This window comes from Carcharodon carcharias, chromosome 19 (genome assembly GCF_017639515.1).
Source record: "Carcharodon carcharias isolate sCarCar2 chromosome 19, sCarCar2.pri, whole genome shotgun sequence".
Taxonomy (NCBI): domain Eukaryota; kingdom Metazoa; phylum Chordata; class Chondrichthyes; order Lamniformes; family Lamnidae; genus Carcharodon; species Carcharodon carcharias.
Genome location: NC_054485.1, coordinates 25,997,103 through 26,017,542, shown reverse-complemented (window position 1 = coordinate 26,017,542; position 20,440 = coordinate 25,997,103). Strand labels below are relative to the sequence as shown.

At 45.0% G+C, this 20,440-nt stretch overlaps 1 protein-coding gene across 4 annotated transcripts in view; it reads left to right on the top strand.

Annotated features, from left to right (window-relative positions):
- The window catches only part of LOC121291157 (transcription factor HIVEP3), a 370,482-nt gene that overhangs the window by 338,502 nt on the left and 11,540 nt on the right, over positions 1-20,440 (top strand). For all 4 annotated transcript variants that reach the window (XM_041212244.1, XM_041212245.1, XM_041212247.1 and 1 more), the window contains 2 exons: positions 63-238; positions 11,121-11,219. In XM_041212244.1, the coding sequence (XP_041068178.1) occupies positions 63-238; positions 11,121-11,219 (275 nt within the window). The remainder of the gene's footprint in view (positions 1-62; positions 239-11,120; positions 11,220-20,440) is intronic.

The window sequence follows — 20,440 nt, the reverse complement described above, 5'->3', positions numbered from 1 at the left end:
CTCTTTTGAGTTTTCTCGGGAAGGTTCATTAACTCTTTTGTTTTTGTATATTTTTTTTGTAGGTATAAGTCCAACGAAGATTATGTTTATGTACGAGGGCGGGGAAGGGGAAAGTATGTGTGCGAGGAATGTGGAATTCGCTGCAAGAAACCCAGCATGCTGAAGAAACACATTCGCACACACACAGACCTCCGGCCATACGTCTGCAACTATTGTAACTTTGCCTTCAAAACAAAAGGTGAGAAAGTCTTTTCTCTTTCTTTCGCCTCAAAATCTAGAGCCACGCCCCCAACTCCCAATCCCCCACCAAGCCCCCAAGCCTCCCGCAGCATGTCTGACCCCTGGTGACCTACACCGTGGGAATGGCTGAAGGGCAAATGCATGCCTGGTTGGACTCTCTGCAGCCATACAGAGCAGTGAAGTCCAGGCCCAGACTGTGCCTGCTTAGCCAGCTGATCTGTGCAGTATTAGGAGAAAGGGGAGTGCTGCAAATGACATCAATGCCCCAGGGATAGTGGGTGAGGCCTGGGGGAGGGTGTGGTTAGTGGGAGCTTAGTTCTGATTCTATTCACAGCAACAACAACTGGCATTTATATGGCACCATTAATGCGGTGAAGAGTACCAAGGCACTTCACAGGAGCATTATCAAACAAAACCAAACAACATAAGGGGGTTATTAGGACAGATGTCCAAAAGCTTAGTCAGAGAGGCAGGTTTAAGGAGCATCTTAAAGAAGGAGGGAGAGGCAGACAGGTTTAGGGAGGGAATCCCAGAGTTTATGGCCAAGGCAAATGGAAATTGGGGATGCACAAAATGCCCGCATTGGAGGAGTGCTGAGCTACATCTGTCCTGCTAGAAAGTAAGAACAGTGGGCGAGGACAGATTCAGGCTTGGCAGTGATACATAGAATCATAGACTGGTTACAACAAAGGAGACTGTTGGGCCCGTCATGACTGTGCTAGCTTCTGCAAGAACTCACTTAGTCACATTTCCCCCATGGTTGAGCGGCCATCCCAACTCTTGCTGCCTGGAGTCGCATCTCTGGTGAGGTACCTGAAGGTACCATGGAAATGGTATCGCACTTTGAGCAGATGACGGACAAGGAGAAAACAGAAAGGCAAATCTGCTTTTTCTGATTGAGACCCCAAATTGGATTCAACCAAAATCACTCCCAAGGCTAATTAATTTTAATTTGCTTTTGCCTCAGTGCCCTGAACTAACAGTTCAGCAGATGCGGGATGGATAAATTGAAGGATGTTAATGGATCATGTGATGCTGAAGGTGTGTCAATTAACTCCTTTAGAAAGGAACTGGACACATTTGAAGAATTGGAGATTGGAGGCAATGAGATAGGCACAGACTGAGAACAGTCAGTGGGAATTTCTTTTACAGAAAGAACTTGCATTTATTAGCTCCTTTCACAACTTCAAGATATCCCACATGCTTTATAATCAATGAGATACCTTTGAAGTGCGGTCACTGGTGTAATGTAGGAAACGTGGCAGGCAATTTTCCCACAGCAAGATTCAGCAAACAACAGTGTGATAATAATCAGATAATCTGTTTTCGTGATGTTGATTGAGAGAGATATGTTGGCCAGGACACCATTGATCTTCTTCAAAATGTTGCCCTAGGAGGTTTTACATCTGCCTGAATCCCTGAGATAGCAGTCCAGATCTCAGGTTAATGTTTCATCTAAAAGAAAACAACTCCCACAATATAGCACTCCATCACTGCTGCACTGGAGTGTCAACCAGGAACCTTGTGAGACTTGAACCCACCACTCTCTGATTAGAAGGCAAGAGTGCTACCCACTGTGCCGAGGTTGAAATACAGATGCTTCTCCACAAAAAGTTCTAAGTCCCATGCGGTTACACAGGAACCTTAATTGCTTGGTTTGATCCCACAACCCAAGACAGGTGGGTGGAGTTATGATACAGAACAGCCATGATCTCATTGAAAGGCGGCTCAGCTCAATGGGCTGATTGGTCAACCCCTGTTTCTACATTCCTATGAATCAGATCTACTTCTTCTCAGCTTTTGAGCAGTGTTGCTTGACTGAGATTTACGTAGCTGGCCTACCACAGGGGGAATAGTATCATGCCATAAAGCAATACATTGAAAATCTCAGAATATATTTAGGAAAGTAAATATTGAGTTTCCAGTTGATAGTTCTTATTGGAATACTTGGCAGACTGAAAGCGAAACCCAAACAGCTGTTAAAGGGAATTTGGTCTTTAACCTGAAGGCACTTGCTGTTCTAATACAAGGTATTTTGTACTGTTTTGTTAACTGAGAGGCCCACCTGCCCTTTCTAGAGAAGTAATTTTTTTTGGCAGTTCCATCTGCCTACGGGTGGTACACGCAAGGATACTGCCAGCCTCTATTGATCTCTGTATTCCCAGATATTAGCACAAATTATTAGCCTAGCGTAACTTTCTCATAACTGCAAGCTTCCATCATGGTTGCTGCAGAGAACTTTTCCCTACATTCGCAGGTGATTGTGTCATTGCCATTTCTTCCCTAGTCAATATATTTTACAGTGTAAATGTTGAAAAATGGATAAACTGCTACACGCCTGGGGTTCTGGTGACAGGATAAACAATGACAAATAAGAAAGGGAGACTTGCATTTATATAGCGCCTTTCATGACCTCAGGATATCCCAAAGCATTTCACAGACAACAAAATATTTTTGAATTGTAGTCACCGTTGTAATGTAGAAAATGCGACAGCCAACTTGCACACAGCAATCTCCCACAAACAGTATGTGATAATGATCTTCTAGTGATGTTGATTGAGGGATAAATATTGGTCAGGAGACTGGGGAGAACGCGCCTGTTATTCTTCACAATTGTACCATGAGCTCTTTTGGGGCCACCTGCGAGTACAGACAGGTTTAACACCTCATCCAAAAGATGGCACCTCTGACAGTGCAGCACTCTCTTATTACCTCATTGGAAGTGTCAGTCTACATTATGGGCTCTAATCTCAGGAGTGCGGCTTCAACCTACAAATCTCTGGCTCTTAGGCAAGAGTGCACCCATTGAGCCCAGACTGATACAAAACCTTAAGTTTGTGTCTGCATATCATTTCCATATGCTGTGATTGAGTGGCAGTCTTGAAAGGTACTTTATATTGTACTAACACTGGAATTGCAAAGGCCCCACTGAGCCCTGCCACCCAGTGCTATCAGCGAATCTGGCTAGCATGGTTTGGGACTGCCGCCGGCTTTGTGCTGGGGGCCAGCAGACCTGGAACACCACCAAGGGAGCATTCTGACTCCGCTTAATTTGTTTGCAGGCGACTATTTTCTGCACATTAATCAGCAGTTTACCTGGGTCTTTATACTGCAGGTTGGGATTTGGGCTCAGTTCTTGCAAAGTGCCACCCAAGAGGTGCTGTCAACCAGGTGCATCGGTGCCTCCTGTGTCACTGCCTCCAAGTGCACGTAGGTTCATTCACCTGCGTCTGAATGCTAGTCAAATTTTTCATGGTAGGTCGTTCTACAGCAGGAGACTTCCTTCAGGTGGGAGCCCCATCTTCACTTCTCTCCAGTTGCCCTCCACACTCCTTTGCACCCCCTCTCCCTGCTATTTGCCAACCACCCCCAACCCAAATCAGCTTTGTTCCACCATCTGGAACTCTCTTGTTCCTAAAACTCTCAGCCTTTTTCTCTTACTCTCCTCCTTCCGAAGTCTCCTGAAAGCTGATCTCTTTGACCATGTTTTTGGTCTCTTTCCTCAACTCTGCTTCTGTTTTCAGTGTTTTTTTCATTTCAGCTGTCAACCATGACTCAATGGGTAGCATTCACATGTCTGAATCAGAATATTGAATATTGTATGTTCAAATCCCATTCCAGAAACTTGAGCACATAATCTAGATTGTTACTCCTGTCTCAGCAATGAGGGAGTCCTGTACTGTCAGAGGTATAAATTTTTGGTTGAGACGTTGCAAGTGGAGGTAAAAGATCCTCTGGCGCTATTTTGAAGAAGAGCTGGAGGGTTCTCCCTGGTAAATATCTATCCCTCAACCAAAGCCTAAAAGCGGTTTAGAACAATTGAAGAGGGCACTCAGTAATGCACATACGTCTACCAATGTTAACTCAACATTATTACAATGATGTAGCTCTTCCTTGAGGCTTTTCCCTGCCTGTTTGATACTCAGTAACTACAAAGCTGAAAAAAGAGACTTTTTTATTAAGAACTTCCATCTCACTGAGGAGGCTTCAAGCCAATCTACATAAAACAATCTTCTCTGAAAACTCTGCTCACATTTTGACAGCTGTGACAAATTCCACGACAACAGCTGAGATAATCCACAACATTCTAAAACAAACAACAACATTCTAAATCAAACAACCCACAACATTCTTTAAAAAAAATTAATTTGCCCTATCTCCCAATGTTAGCGGACCCTTAAAAAAATCCAGCATCCAGATTCAGATCGAGATCCAGATCCACATCTTCACAAAAAAACTAATCAGTTATTCATTGGGCCATATCCTATGTAACAAGTTTTGTTGAAATCTGTCTGTTAGTTCAGTGGCAGAGGTAACTAAAAAAAGGACCTGCATTTATATAGCGCTTTTCACAGCCACTGTCTCAAAGCACTTTATAGCCAATGAAGTGCTTTTTGAAGTGTACAGTCAGCATTGTATAATATAGAAAATGTGGCAGCTGATTTGTACTCCACAAATCCCTACAAACAGCAAAGTGATAATGATCAGATTATTTATTTTTGTGAGTGAATTGAGGAATAAATATTTTAACTCCTCTGCTCTTCTTTGAAATAGTGCCATAAAATCTTTTACATCTACCTGAATGGGCAGATGGGATCTCGGTTTCATGTCTCATCTGAAAGACGGAACCTCCGACAGTGCAATGCTCCTTGAGCACTGTGCAGGAATACAAACCATGATTTTTGTGCTCAAGCCCTGGGGTGGAACTTGACAGCAACTTCCAAATTCATGACATCTATCACCTAGAAGGACAAGGACAGCAGATACATAGGGACACCACACCTGCAAGTTCCCCTCCAAGTCACCAACACTGGAGGTTTACATTTTATACTCGACGTATAAGTCGACCCCTGTTTTTGGAAGAATTTTTTGAGGCTTCAAAGGTCGACTTATACGTCACTACCCACAATATATTTAGAGTGAAAAATTGCTTTTAAAATTGCTGCAGGTGTAGTGTTAAAAAATTATTACATATATCTTTGCCACATTTGAAAAATAGAAATTTGTATTTCAGATATCTAGCATTCATACTTTTCTTTTTAATCTTGATCATAATTATATTTTAGGAGGGGATTGTGTCTGAAGATAAATTTTCACTGGAAAACGAATCTGCATTTTTTCCCATTACACAAGGAAGAGAAGCAGGAGTAGACCGCATGGCCCATTGATCCTGGTCCACCATTCAATAAGATCATGACTGATCTTGGGTTTCAACTCCACATTCTTGCCCACTCCCGACATCTTTTGATTCCCTGAGAGACTAAAAATCTGTCTATCCCAGCCTTAAATGTATCCAATAATGCAGCATCCACAACTCTCTGGGATAGAGAATTCCAAAGACCATAAGACCATAAGACATAGGAGCAGAAATTAGGCCATTCAGTCCATCGAGTCTGCTCCGCCATTCAATCATGGCTGATAAGTTTCTCAACCCCATTCTCCCGCCTTCTCCCCGTAACCTTCGATCCCTTTACCAATCAAGAACCTATCTATCTCGCTCTTAAATACACTCAATGACCTGGCCTCCACAGCCTTCTATGGCAATGAATTCCATAGATTCACCACTCCCTGGCTAAAGAAGTTTCTCCTCATCTCTGTTCTAAGAGCTCTTCCCTTTACTCTGAGGCTGTGCTCTCGGGTCCTAGTCTCTCCCATTAATGGAAACATCTTCCCCACCTCCACTCTATCCAGGCCTTTCAGTATTCTGTAAGTTTCAATCAGATCCCCCCTCATCCATCTAAACTCCATCGAGTATAGATCCAGAGCCCTCAAACGTTCCTCGTATGTTAAGCCTTTCATTCCTGGGATCATTCTCGTGAACCTCCTCTGGACCCTCTCCAGGGCCAGAACATCCATCCTGAGATACGGAGCCCAAAATTGCTCACAATATTCTAAATATGGTCTGACCAGAGCTTTATAAAGCCTCAGCAGCACATCCCTGCTTTTATATTCTAGTCCTGTCGAAATAAATGCCAACATTGCATTTGCCTTCCTAACTACCGACTCAACCTGCAAGTTAATCTTAAGAGAATCTTGGACTAGGACTCCCAAGTCCCTTTGCACTCCAGATTTCTGAATTCTTTCCCCATTTAGAAACTAGTCTATGCCTCTATTCTTCCTACCAAAGTGCATGACCTCACACTTCTCCACGTTGTATTCCATCTGCCACTTCTTTGCCCATTTTCCTGACCTGTCCAAATCTTTCTGCAGCCTCCCCGCCTCCTCAATACTACCTGTCCCTCCACCTATCTTTGTATCATCTGGAAGCCAGGATGCCCTTAGTTCCTTCATCTAAATCATTAATGTATAAACTGAAAAGTTGTGGTCTCAACACTGATCCCTGCGGAACTCCACTAGTCACCGGCCGCCATCCTGAGAAGGACCCCCTTATCCCCACTCTCTGCCTCCTGCCAGACAGCCAATCTTCTATCCATGCTAGTACCTTGCCTCTAAGATTCACAACCCTTTGAGTTAAGGAACTTCTCCTCATCTCAGTCCCCTTTCTCCCGTAGCAGAGCAAACTGACACTAGTATTCAGCACAAGACTGGCTTGTATTCAATGCAAATACAGGATGAGAAGATCTTTTCTCTCATAATGATGGTCATGGTCACAAGCTAAATTAGTTCTGACAGTCTCAAATTAGGTTTCTGAAGAGCTGAGGGCCACAGTCATAACATAAGGACAGCCTCAAATTGAATGCTAATTTGACAATCCTGATCTTCAATTTGTGCCAGAGAGATGGAAATGTCACAGTTATATCTTAAAGTTGTTCTTTGCTTTATGTGTTATTAATGAGACCTTCTTTTCTGAAATAAAAAGAGAATATGATGGAATAATACTCAGCAGGTCAAGCAATGTCTGTGGAAGAGGAACTCAATTAACATTTCAGTTCGATGACCTTTCATCAGAGCCAATTTTTTTAACCGGTACCAACCCTGTGCTATGGCTGGTCTGAGAGTGCACAGTGATGTCTATAGGTGAAAGACAAATACAGTAAGTCCCCCCTTAACATTGTAGTTGCATTCATGAAAAGCTCAACTTTAAATGAAACAACATTATGCGAATCAGATTTTCCCATTATAATGAATGTAAAAGCTGTAGTTAGGTTCTGTAGGACTTTTCTCATCAGAAAAAAAAGTTACAACACTCTAAGTTGAAATACTATACATCCCTAAATTCCTATCTTCATAAATGAAATAACCTCTAAAATAAAATAAATATAAAAATAAAAAAATAAATAAGTTAACTCTTTCTACTTGCCTCCTGCTCAGCACCTCACTCGCTCGCCGCCTCTACCCCTCCCTGACCTCCAACTCACCAATCCTCCTGCTCACCGCCTCTCCACTTCCCGAAGCTCCCACTTGCCGATCTTCTGGCTCACAGCTGCTCCCGGTCTCCGACCCTTCTGCTCGCCAATACTCCCTCTCCCGCTCACCGCTTCCGTCTCCTGAATCCTTACTGAGGACTTGGGAGAGGGGCAATGCAAGGGAGGAAATGAGGGAGGGAGAGGAGCTACAAGTGGGAGGGTTGGGAGGGGAGTGAATTGTAAGAGGAAGACAAGTGGGAGAGTCAAGGAGCAGGAGAGGAGGTGAGCAGGAGAATTGGGGAGCAGGAGAGGCAGCAAGCAGGAGGGTCAGGGAATGGGAGTGGTAGCGAGCGGCGGAGCAGAGGAGAGCTGGGGAGCTGGATGGGCAGCAAGTGGGAGGGATAGGGAGTGGGAGAGCTGGCGATCAGGAGAGGTCACCCCAAAATGCCATCAATCGGGTCATGAGATGCTATGTCGGCCCAGCACGAAACATTAAAATGGAAATCCTAACGCTAAGTGTGCATACTAGCCCCATTATATCTGTGATGTTAAAGCAGAACAACTTAAGACAGGATGACCTAAAATGGGGACTTTGTGTGCTGTTATGTCGAACATCTTACCCCCTGAAGACTTGCGATGCAAGGATGGTAGGAGAATCATAGAATGAAGCAGCTGAAATGGAGGACATTCAGCCCATCATGCCTGTGTCAGTTCTTTAAAGAGCTATCCAGTTAGTCCCACTCCTCTGTTCTTATGCCATAGCCCTGTAATTTCTGCCATTTCATGTATTTATCCAATCCCCTTTTGAAACTTATCATTGAATCTGCTTCTCCTGTTCTTTCTGACAGTGTTTTCCAAATCATAACAACTCACTATGTTAAAAAACAGCCTCCTCATATCCTTTCTGGCTGTTTTGTCAATTCCTTAAATATAAGTCTTCTATTAACCAACCCTCTTGCCAATGGAAACTCTTCATTTACTCTATCAATATAGTTCATGATTTGAAACAATGCTATTAAATCTCCCCCTGGCCTGCTGTTGGGTGAACAACCCCAGCCTTTATGTTACTGAAGTCCCACATCTCTGGTGCCATTCTGGCTTAAATAAAATGCTCTTCCATTGAAAGACTGCAGTTGATGAAAAATTACCAGCTTTCTCAGCCCCAGCCCTCTTGTAAATGGAGGAGGAGTGGATTCTGAACCCAGTCACCAATATTGGACCAACCACGCCCTGGCTTCGAGCCTTCTCCTACAACTTTCAAATTTGGTGGGGCAAAAGACAATGTGGGATCGGCCACATGTGGTACAACCAGGTAGGGTGTTAAACCAAGGTCCTGCCCACCCTCTCAAGTGAACTTAAAAGATCCCACATCACTATTTTGAAGAAGGACGGGGGCATTCTCCCCTGTGTCTGGGGCCAATATTTATCCCTTAAGCAACATCTATCTGGTCACTGTCATGTTGCTGTTTGTGGGACCTTGCTGTGCATAAATTGGATTGCCACATTACAACAGTGACTAAACTTCACAATGTACTGCATTGGCTGTAAAATACTTTTGGAAGTCCTGAGGTCAGGAAAGACATTGTATAAATTAAAGTCTTTATTTTATTTATATCACCAATTTTATGCCTGCGGTGAATTTCAAAGTTACATGCTTTATCTTGCTGGCTTTAGACATTCCCTAGTGGCTAACAGGGGGAGATGGTGACGCAGTGTTAATGTCACTGGACTAGCAACCCAGAAGCCAAGGACAATTCACTAAGGGCACCGGTTTAAATCCCAGCACAGCAGCTGGTGGAATTTAAGTTCAATTAATAAACCTGGAATTTAAAACTAGTCTCAGTGATGGCTACCATGACAAGTATCATTGATCATCATGAAAAACCATCTAATGCTCTAAAGGGAAGGAAATCTGCTGTCCTTACCTAGTCTGGCTACATGTGACTCCAGACCCACAGCAATGTGGTTGACTCTTAACTGCCCTCTGAAATGGCCTAGCAAGCCACTCTGCCCAAGGGCAATTAGGGACGGGCAGCAAAAGCTGGCCTTGCCCGTGACGCCCACATCCTGTGAAAGAATAAGTTTAAAAAAGATGACAGAGAAGCTAGCAGTGTGGGACTCATGTTATAGGCCTATCAAGTGGACTGAGGTGAAGGATGAGAAGATGCGTTATCCCTCTGACAATAACCTGACGGTGATAGAGTCATGATTTTGGGCTTGTACCACATTAGGCAGGCAACTTAGAAAATCCAATGGAAGACTGAAATAAAAACAGAAAATGCAGGAAATACTGAGTGGGTCTGGTAGCATCTGTGGAGAGAGAAACAGAGTTAAGGTTAATTCCCTGTGCTTGCAAACTCTAGGGTGCTAGTTAACATGTTGCAACAACACTTGTGCTCTTTAATGCAAATTTAAGCAACCGTATTGATAATTAAATGCACTGATCCTTAACTTTTCAACAGTTACTTTCTTGAACTTAGCAATGTAGTTCCAGCACAGCAATCCACCTGTATTACAACAAAGACTGTTGTCTTGTTGTATGTGTGTGCATTCTATTCTCTGCTAACATTCTCTGGCACAAAGCCAAAGCTGACTGAGGTGTCGGCTGTGGTTCAAACCATAGCACTGTCACCTCTGAATCAGATGGTTGTCAGTTTGTGTCTTGGCCCAGACACCTGAGCACAAAACCCAACCTGAAACTCCCAGTGCTGTTGCATGTTCTGTTTCTCAGACAAGATGTTAAATCACGGTCCCTCACGCCCTCTGAACTGGGCATGAAAGATCCTGTGACACTATTTCAAAGAAGAGCAGGGGCATTCTCCTCAATAAACTGTATTTATCCCTTAACCGACATCACTAAAAATGGACAATCTGGTCATTATTTCATGGCTGTTTATGGGATCTTCCTCAGCGCAATTTGGCTGGCACTTTGCAGTGGTGGCTATTCTTCAAAAGTATTTTATTGGTTCTAAAATGCTTTGGGATATTCTGAAGTTGCAAAAGGCGCTATATAAATGCAAGTTTTTTTTGGTGCACAAAAATTGAATTAATTGAAGTACAGAATGGGAACTGAATCTGGATCCTTCTGTCTGAATGGATCATTGTCACATCACACAGTACATTTATTAACCCTCCCTCCCCTGAACCAGTGCACTGAGGGGGAATCTGGTGCTGCAAATTTAGGTATACAAAACTGTGAACTCTGAATGCTTTGCTGCCATAGAAGTTGCATTGTTAAAGATTGATTGCAGGAACCTCACCAGTCGATGAAAGACAGGCTGTAAAAAATAAAAACAAAAAAAAAAATTCTAACATTTGAGCCATCAGATCACAATGCTGCTGTCACTGGGTGATAGATCAGCTTGCCCCTTCATCCAGCCAGTGCCAAGCCACAATAGACCCCAGCATCATTATGTTGATTTATGAAGTTATGGAAAGGAGATTGCCCGAGGAATCAGATTAGCTTCATTGGGACGTTAATTGAGCAGAAACTGGCCATTTGCGGCCAAGCAGTAGCTGAATGTGATTTATTCTGTCAACCCAGCTAAACTCATCATTGTTTGTGTTCTTCAGGGAACTTGACAAAGCACATGAAGTCAAAGGCTCACAGTAAGAAGTGCCAGGAGATGGGAGTGACTGTTGCATTAATGGAAGATGCGGAATCTGAAGAAGGTACCAATCGGGCATGTTGTGTCATTTAACCGCAGCAGGAATATTGAATGATTTTCTTTGAACTGTTGCGTCATTGTAGCCTTCAGCCTAATAAGAGGGCTCACTGTTCCTGGGCAGAAATGAATAACCAGTCATTTGGTTTATGTGTATCATAGACCATTTCAAAAAGGCAAACCCCAAAGGATTCAAGGTTGTTGCCATTGGATTCACAGTCTGTTGGAAGATAACAATGGGAATAACTTCACTTGTCTGCGCTATGTGTAATGCCTGGGAGACAAAGTGCTCACCTTGGCATGTGCAGTAAGTGTGTACAATTGCACCCTCCTACCCCATTGACCATAAATGGAGGAGAGGTCCTGCAGCTCAGTCGGTAGTGCCCCTGCCTCTGAGCCAGAAGCTCTAAGTTCAAGTCTCACTCAGGGACTTGTTGGCCATGGAAGGAGCAATCATCACGTGGTTCAGCAGGTTGATAATCATCTTGCTGGCAGCTCCCTTCCATTCCCCAAATGGGTAAAAACGTGTATGTGAAGATACAAAACTAACAAACAAACTTTAAATGCAGGTTGGAAGCATGCAGTTTTGCCATATGTAATCCAGTGTGTCAGGAGGCAGCTAAGAGTTCTTTTACCCCAGCATAAATTGGCTTAAAAAATTTCACCCTCCTCAACATTTCTAGTGGGGTACTAAGCTCAATCTTTTGGGAAAAATGTACAATTTAATTGGAAGAGGAGTCGATGAATTGTTGACCAACAACGTGCATTTATTTAGCCTCTTTGACTTAGTAACGTGTTCCAGGGTGCTTCACAAGGAGTGTAATCAGACATATCTTGACACAGAGCCACATAAGGAGATATTAGGACAGGTGACCAATGGCATGATCAAGGAGGCATGGTTTAAGGAGCATCTTAAAGGAGGAAAGAGAGGGACAGATGGACCTACCTCTTTGATCTGTTTTAGTATCTCATGTGGCGCTGTGTCAAATTTTTTCTGATTTTGCTGCTGTGAAGCATCTTGGGATGTTTTACAAGGCTAAAGGTGCTATACAAATGAATGTTTTGTTGTTGTTGAATCTGAAGTATCCAGGCCTTTCATTCAGTGGATCTGGTCTCCCTGTGAACGAGTTGGTCAGTTCACATGCATGCAACTCTGTGCGGATAATCAACATGACTGAAGCCACACTTGATGCTTGCCATCCACACATAGTACCCTACATGTCATTTGGTGACCTGCTTACAATCCCATCAGAGGCCAGGTGCCCATAAAATAAATTCACAGAACGATCACACTTTTCTCTCGTGTGAATCATCAGCTGAGTGAACTTGCGTGGAAGAAAAATATCTGATGGATTGCTCAGGATGTTCCTAAGTATGGCAGACACACTTCAGTTGCTTTTGAATAGATGCCAGTGTTGGTTGATGAGGTAATGCATGTTGTCATGAGTGGGGATTACAGTCACAATGTCTGAGGATTTTTTTTTTACCTTCAGTCATTGGTTAACAATTCTTTATGTTGAAGAGCCGAGAGACAAGGAACTAAAGTTTCAAAGATGCTTTTGGAATCATCAGATTGTCAATTTGGGTTGAGATGGAATGGCTGCTATATTTAGCTGGTGGAGAGATCATGGTTCCTATGAAGTGAAAGGTCAAAGTGTAGAATTTTGGGTTCCTGCGCCTAAGGGTATTGGATTACTAGTGAAAACAGGAAAATCAGGCTGGCTTCATCAAGAGCTCTGCCTTTCACCACCAAAATTCCCTGAACGCTTTATCCAGGCAACCTGCTCTGCTCCAAGCACAAGAACAAACTAAACTGACGAGGTGCATTGACACCATTGCCCAGTCAAAGAGTTGGAGGCGTGGACAGATTTATGGCAGGACTTACAGCAGTTCATTCTACAGTAAACAAAGTCTATTTAGAGTAAAGAACATTATGTTCTTATAAGGAATTCAGTGTTGTTCCCACAGGCCCAGAACCTTCTGTTATCAGATGTGCTCTGAAGTGAAGCTCAGAGGTGTCGTCATTAAGGAAATGCTCGAGGTGTGATCAGTGATCAAAATGAGTGATGAGAGTTGCTGACACGTTTAAAAACATGCATCTGAGGCAGATACATGAAAACATTAAGTAAACTTTTGATAAAAGTCCCACTCCAGAACCATGAACGTAGAATCTAGGCTGACACATCAGTGCGGTACAGAGGGAACGCTGCATTCAGGAGTGTCGTCATTTGAATGGCATGTCAGATTACAGTCTGCCCTCTCAGTTGGGTGCAAATTTCCTGCGTCGCTATTTCAAAGGTGAACAGCAGAGTTCGCCTCAGTGTCCCCTTCAATATTTAACCCCTGACTGACGTCATTAAAGCGGGTTATCTGGTCATTATCTCATTGCTGTTTGTGAGATGTTGCTGTGCGGACATTAGTTGCCACGTTTCCCATCATTACAACAGTGATGGCACATCAGAAAAGTGTTTCATTGGTCGTAGAGCACTTTGGGACATCTTGAGGTCATGAAAGTGCCAGAGCTGACACCCAATATAGTTAGCAGCTGTTCATATTATAGTAACCACTGATGCAGTCATACCCATCTATATATTTCAACTGCTCTTAAACTTTAATCGTTCGAGTTTTATAAAATGGGAGATTGATTCTCCAGCTCTCTCAGTAGCCAAGTGCTTGATGGAAGCAATCACATCACAGTCAGACAGTGCCTGAAGTACCACAACTGTGCTGACATTAGTTAGGGCTAAAAGACAGTAGTGCCATTAGTTTCATTGCCTGTTGGGCTAGGATGGAAAGTGCCACTTGTATGAACAGAACCAGTTTGGCTGTGATGCGCTCACAGTCGAATAGTTAGACTTCCTCTGCTGGGGCAAGGATCCGGATTGAAGGAGGATCCAGCAGGATGCAGCACCTTCAGGAGAGCAGGGGGAGAAAATTGAGTGGAAGCAGAGATTTAAAAAGGCTGATTTATGGGTTTAGATTGACAAAACAGCTTGCATTTATATAGCGCCTTTAATGCGGAATTGAACACATGTACCTGGAATGACTACACTGGGCAGCTGTGGAAAGGTGGGTTGGTCTAAGCCTAGGGCATGTAGACGGAAAGAATTGAGTAGTTATTCTCAAGAACGCTCTACTGTTACTGAAGGGACAAATATAAATGGAGCCTTTTGTTAGAGTTACCAGTTGTCTGCGTGGCAGTCAGTCATTAGTGAACACCTATGGGCTGTCAGTGATCACAGTGATATCATAGAATTACATAGAATGTACAAAACCGAAACAGGCCATATGATCTACATATATGCTGCACACAAGCCTCCTCCACCATACCTCATCTAATTCTATTAGGAACATAGAAACATAGGAGTTTGGAGCAGGAGTAGGTCATTCAGTCCTTCAAGCCGGTGCCGCCATTCAATAAGAATGTGGCTGATCAGGTTGTGGTCAACTCCACTTTGCTGTTTGCCCCCCCATAACCCTTGACTCCCTTGTCTATCAAAAGCCTGTCTAACTCAGCCTTGAATTAATTCAATGACCCAGCATCCACTGCTCTCTGGGGAAGAGTATTCTACATACTAGTGATCCTTTGAGGGAAAAAAATCTCTCCTCATCTCTAACTTAAACAGTAGACCTCTTATTCTTAAACTGTGTCCTCTGGTTCTAGCCACAGCCACAAGTGGAAACATCCTCCTGGTATCTACCCTACCAAATTCCCTCAGGATCTTACATGTTTTAAAAAGATTAGTATAACCTTCGATTTCTTCTCCCTCATGTATTTATCTTGCTTCCCTTTAAATGCCTGTATCTATTCACTTCAACCATTCCATGTGATAGAGAGTTGCACATTTTAACCACTCTGGGTAAATAGGTTAAGGCAGCTGGGGCCTGGGGCAGTCTTTTCATCAATGGTACAACAGTGCCAGGGTGATCGTCGCGATGAGAAAGCCCAGTTAAACAGTGCAGGGATGCAGTATACCTGGTGTCTTGTCATTTGAGTGGTTAAAAACTCAAACGTGACAATAAACTGGTTTCTGAAACTCAGCCCAAGTGGGACGCCGTCCAGTGGGAGGGCTTGTTGGGCCACCAGTGCCATATCGTGGTGAATTGTAAATCGGATTGCATTTCCAATGACAGAAACAAAAGTTTCTTTCCGCTCCTGAACCTTTGTGCTGAGACACAGGGCTTAGAGCCAAAGGGCCACGCAGTTCCTGGAAAGGCAGCTTCATCCATCAAAGGGGGTCATGTGGGAGGAGAAGCAGTTCGAGAGATTAGTGAGTCAATGTGTGCGAGCAGGCAGTTAAAACGCACGTCACTGTGAGGACTGGTGTAATAGCTCGGAGAAGTTTCTGAAATGAGCTGCGTTACAAGGTTGGCTGTTCTTTTCCTCTGGCAATGCAGTGGGTCTGGTGAAATTCATTCACAGGCTAATATAATGCAGTTCACTTAAATTGGTTAAGGAATGTGTTGCAATGGCACATAGAGGGTTTTTTGGAAGTTCAGGATCATTCACTTTGGATGCAAAAAAGTCAAATTGGAACATTTTCTTGCTGGTAAGAGCCTAGGTACCCAGGGAGTAGTGAAAGGATTTGAGTGCCCATATGGGCAAATCACTAAAAGTTAATAAGCGTGTGAATAAAGTGATTAAAGATGTTGGCATTTGTCTCATTTGTCAGCAAAATCTTTGAACTGTTAAAGGGATTCGACAGGGATGATACAAATAAACCATTTCCTTTGGTGGGGGAATCCACAACTAAGAGACATAATCTTAAAATTAGAGCTAAACCATTCAGGAGGAAGCTCAGGAAGTATCTTTGCACAAAGGGCACTAGGAAAACTGCAGTGGAAAATTGAAATTTTCAAGAATGGGATCAGCAAACTTTTATTAGCCGAAGATTTCAAGGGATCTGGGGCAAAGGTCGTTCAGATCAGCTGTGATTTACTGAAGCGGGATCCAGTGGCTGGACAACCTACTCCTGTTCCTATGTTTCTATTTCACAATAATACATTCTCTACACTCTCACCAAAAATTAAAATTAACTGTAGTATTTATGGTCTATAAATATAAGCTAATCAGTAATAAATTCATCATGAAATCCAGGAGAAATGTTTTTTGCAGAGTGATTAGAGTGTGGAACTCGCTACCACAAGGAGTGGTTGGAGAAATAGTATAGATGCATTTAAGAGGACGTTAACTAAATGCTTGAGGGAGAAAGGAATAGAAGGATATGTTAGATGAAGAGAGGTGGGAGGAGGCTCGTGTGAAGCACAAACACTGGCATAGGCCTGTTTGACAAAATGGGCTGTTTCTGTGCTGTTAATTCTATCCTTTTTAATTCATTCATTTGTTCATTTTAAGGAGGTGGGAGTGCTGGCAAGGCCAGCATTTATTGCTTATCCCTCTAACTGCACTTGAGAAGCTGATGGTGAGCCACCTTCTTGAACCATGCATGTGGTGAAGGTCGATCCACAGTGCTGTTAGGTATGGAGTTTCAGGATTTTAACCCAGCAACAGAGAAGGAACAGTGATTTATTTCCAAGTCACAATGGTGTGTGGCTTGGGGGGAAAATTGCTGGTGATGGTGTTCCCATTGCGCCTGTTGTCCTTATCCTTCTAGGTGGAAGAAGTCACAGACTTGGGAGTTCCAGTCGAAGGCTGGCGAGTTACTGTAGTGCATTTTGTAGATACTAGACACTGCAGGCACAGGGCGAAATTGTCCGAGATTTACATGGTGTGGTTGCAGGCGGTAAAAGGACATTTTACCTACCAGTCGTATTGGCAGCTTTTCGCACTCTGTCATCCCATTCCTGGCACGTGCCGCCTCATTAATAATACATTCCCGGGAAACACGCCAGATTGCTGATGGGGCAACCTCTGATTTGCCTGCCCCGCCGTCACCACAAGCCATCAGTAATCCGGGCGCCATATTTAAAGAGCGCCCCTACACAGAGCTAAATCTCTCTAAGGGACCAGAAGCTGCTGCAAAGTCATGGCTGCCAAAGGAAGGAAATGTGCTGTGCTCAAATTTAGTAATGCCTCCCTCAAGTACCTACTAGGTGCAGTGGAGGTCCGCTGTGGTGTCCTCTACCCCCACTCTGGACAAAGACCAGCAAGCAAGGTCACCAATCCAGCATGGGAGGCAGTGGCAGCCATGGTCAGTGCCAACGCTCTGCAAAAGAAGGCAGCCAGCCAGTGCCGAAAGTGGGTGGATGATCGCCTCCATTCCGCCAGGGTAGTTCACTCTTCTCATCGCTCTCCACTCACACACCCACAAACCCATCACACATCCACAGGGATCTCACTCACTGCCAGTTCAAAGGACATCATCATTCACTCTCCCACACACACCTTCACCTGCCCTGCAGTTCATGTCCTCATCCCATCCATGGCACCACTCATTACGCCATGTGCCAGGCATCCTTCTCTTCTGGCCTGGCAGGCGTCCTGCTTACACTCTCTCCATCTGTCTTCATGCAGGACAAGCTGGCACACAACAAAAGGGAGAGGTCACTGACTGGTGGAGGACTGTCTGACAGAAAGGCTCACACAGACTTTGAAAATAGAGTCATCCAGCTGACCGTTGATGATCTGGACCATGCCGGTGAGGTCAGCGGTGCTCTACCAAGTGAGGGTCCAGCAGTGCAATGTCCATCAGACAACCACGCTGTGAGTCACTTCCCCTACCGTGCACTAATTATCTCTCCTTGCTTTCACAGGCCCATCTGGGGAGCAGCCGAGGGGGTCCACAAGCCAGGTCCTCAACTCAAGCCTCGAAGACACCTCGGAAGAAGAATCTAATGATACCCTAATTGAAGTCTCATCACAGTGCTCACCCACACACTCCACTAGTGCAGAGACACACACCTCATTGGGAGCTAGTTCTAGAGTAGCCTAAGAGTCACAGTCTGGTGAGCACATCGCACTGTCTGATCCACAGCAGCAGGGACTTCCCAGGTTTCTGGCACTCGGAGGACTGCTGGAGGCCAGTAATCTGCTGAGTCCAAGTCAAACGAGGAGCCTCTGGACTTGGTTATACCTCAGTTGCAGGACCCACAAAGGAAAGCTCGGGAACATCATAGGAAAGAATGTCCGCTGCACTCCTCAGATTGCAAGGCACGATGGAAGAGTCTGTCCGCCTTGGTGATAGCACTGGCATGTCAATGCATTGAGTTCAACACTGGTAGGATGGCAGCTGCCATGAAGACCTTGGTCCAGGAGATCAGTCCTGCACTGCTGTGCAGGATGAACTCTATTGCTGGCACCATAGTTAACCTTCAGAGGTGTCAACGCGAGAGGGTGAGGAGCAGCTTGATCTCACTCCAGCTTCCCCCTCTCAAGGAATCAGCCAGGGGCCCTCAGGCACGGAAATGGAAGGGGATCAGCGGGTGCACACCCCACCTGGTCATCCACCCAGGTGACTCTGGGAGTGTCCAGCCCATCTGAATCCCCTCTTCCTGTGACCCCAGCAGCTCCAGCTCCATAGGCCAAGGAGGGTGCCACTGCCACACTGCAGGATCCCAAATGCAGGCCGGGCCCTCCAGGTCTCGGTCCTCCAGAGGACACCTGCCAAGGTCATCACAGACAGGGCGTAGCAGTTAGCAGGCTGCCTCCACCTCTGCAGTGGATGTCGGAGGAGGACCAAGACAGGCAGGGTTATGGAGGTTAAGAAGATGTAACTCTTTTGGTTACAAACATATAAACTAAATTAACAAAATCAGGGACAAATTAAAAGGCAGCCCCTTAAAGAGAAAGTGCAAAAACAAAAGACAAAATTCAAAGAAAACTTCCAGACATTAAATCAAAATGTGATCAAAGAGGTCTATAAAGTACCCCAGTCTCCTCAGTGCCCACCGGGCATGGAAGGCCTCGAGAGTGCTAGCAGACACCGTGTGCTCCCTCTCCAGGGACATCCGGCCGCGAACGTAGCCGCGGAAGAGGGATAAACAATCGGGCGGGACTCCCCCCGTCGATCGCCCGCTGCCTGGACCTGTTAATGGCCAACTTGGCCAGACCCAGGAGCAGGTTCACGAGGAGGTCCTCCTCCTTCCCGACCCCCTTCCGCACCGGGTGCCCATAGATCAGGAGTGTGGGACTGAAGTGCAAACAAAACATCAATAAAAGGTTTTTCAAATAATTAAAAAGGGAGTGCAGCCTACCACACCCTATATATGCATGGTCCACGATCTCCACAAGACCGCAAAAAGGGCATGTGTCCTGAGAGTCCGTGAACCAATGCATTCTCCTATTATAGGGGACTGCTGCATGCAAACCCTCCAACCCAGGTCCCCGATAGAAAGGGGGAGGATACCTCCGTAGAGGGCCTCCCATCGGGGGCCTTCGCCGCCGGACAGCAACAAGGCACGCCAGGGCGTGTCCGGGCGGCGGACAAGGGCGAGAAAATGGAAAGTGTGCAGCAGCAGTCCGTACAAAAAGCTCCTCTGTGCCGTGCCAAATGGCACAGAGGGCATGTCCCCGAGGCGGCTACAAAGAAGATGTAGTTGCAAAGACTGGGTACAGGTGTAAATCACTTGTACTTAATGTTCACTTTTGCAAATAAACTCCCAAAAATGTCTCCTGGCCTGTGGCTCCTTGTTATGATGAGCTGTGTTCGTTGTCACTCAAATGTGAAACCTTAGTTCCTGCTCAAGATAAAGGCAGGTGTCTCAGTCCAGGGCCTCTTCCCTATGCAGTATGTAACCTTCAGACCAAAGTGATGGTGCAGCTTCACACTCACTGGGCACATTAGTGATGCCGGCATCTCAATGGTGCTTGTCATTGCTGCCAGAATGTCGTGGACATTCTGTTCTGTCATTCGCTCTGTGTGCTCTCAACACCTTTGAGCTGGGGCTGGCCCCCCCATCTCTTCAGCATCTGTGACTGGTGACGCTGTGCTCCTGAGGGGATCAAGTGCTGAAAGCCAGCAAAGGATCAGGTGCATTTAAAGATTCACAGCTGCAACCCTATGATATGACCCTGATCACAGAGCACAAGCGAGCTGTCCTCAACCAGACAGGAGTCAGACATTCACTGAGGCTATGTGAAGATTTGCGGAGAATCCTCACTGCATGTCGTCATCGTCCTCCTGGAATCTAGTGTCTATTAAGGCCTCCTCTGTGTCTCCATGACATGAGCCTCAGCACTGAGGCTATGCGCGCTGCCATCATCCACATAGGAGTCAAACTTTCACAGATACGAGGTGAGGATGTCAGGACTATCCTCACTGACCTCGT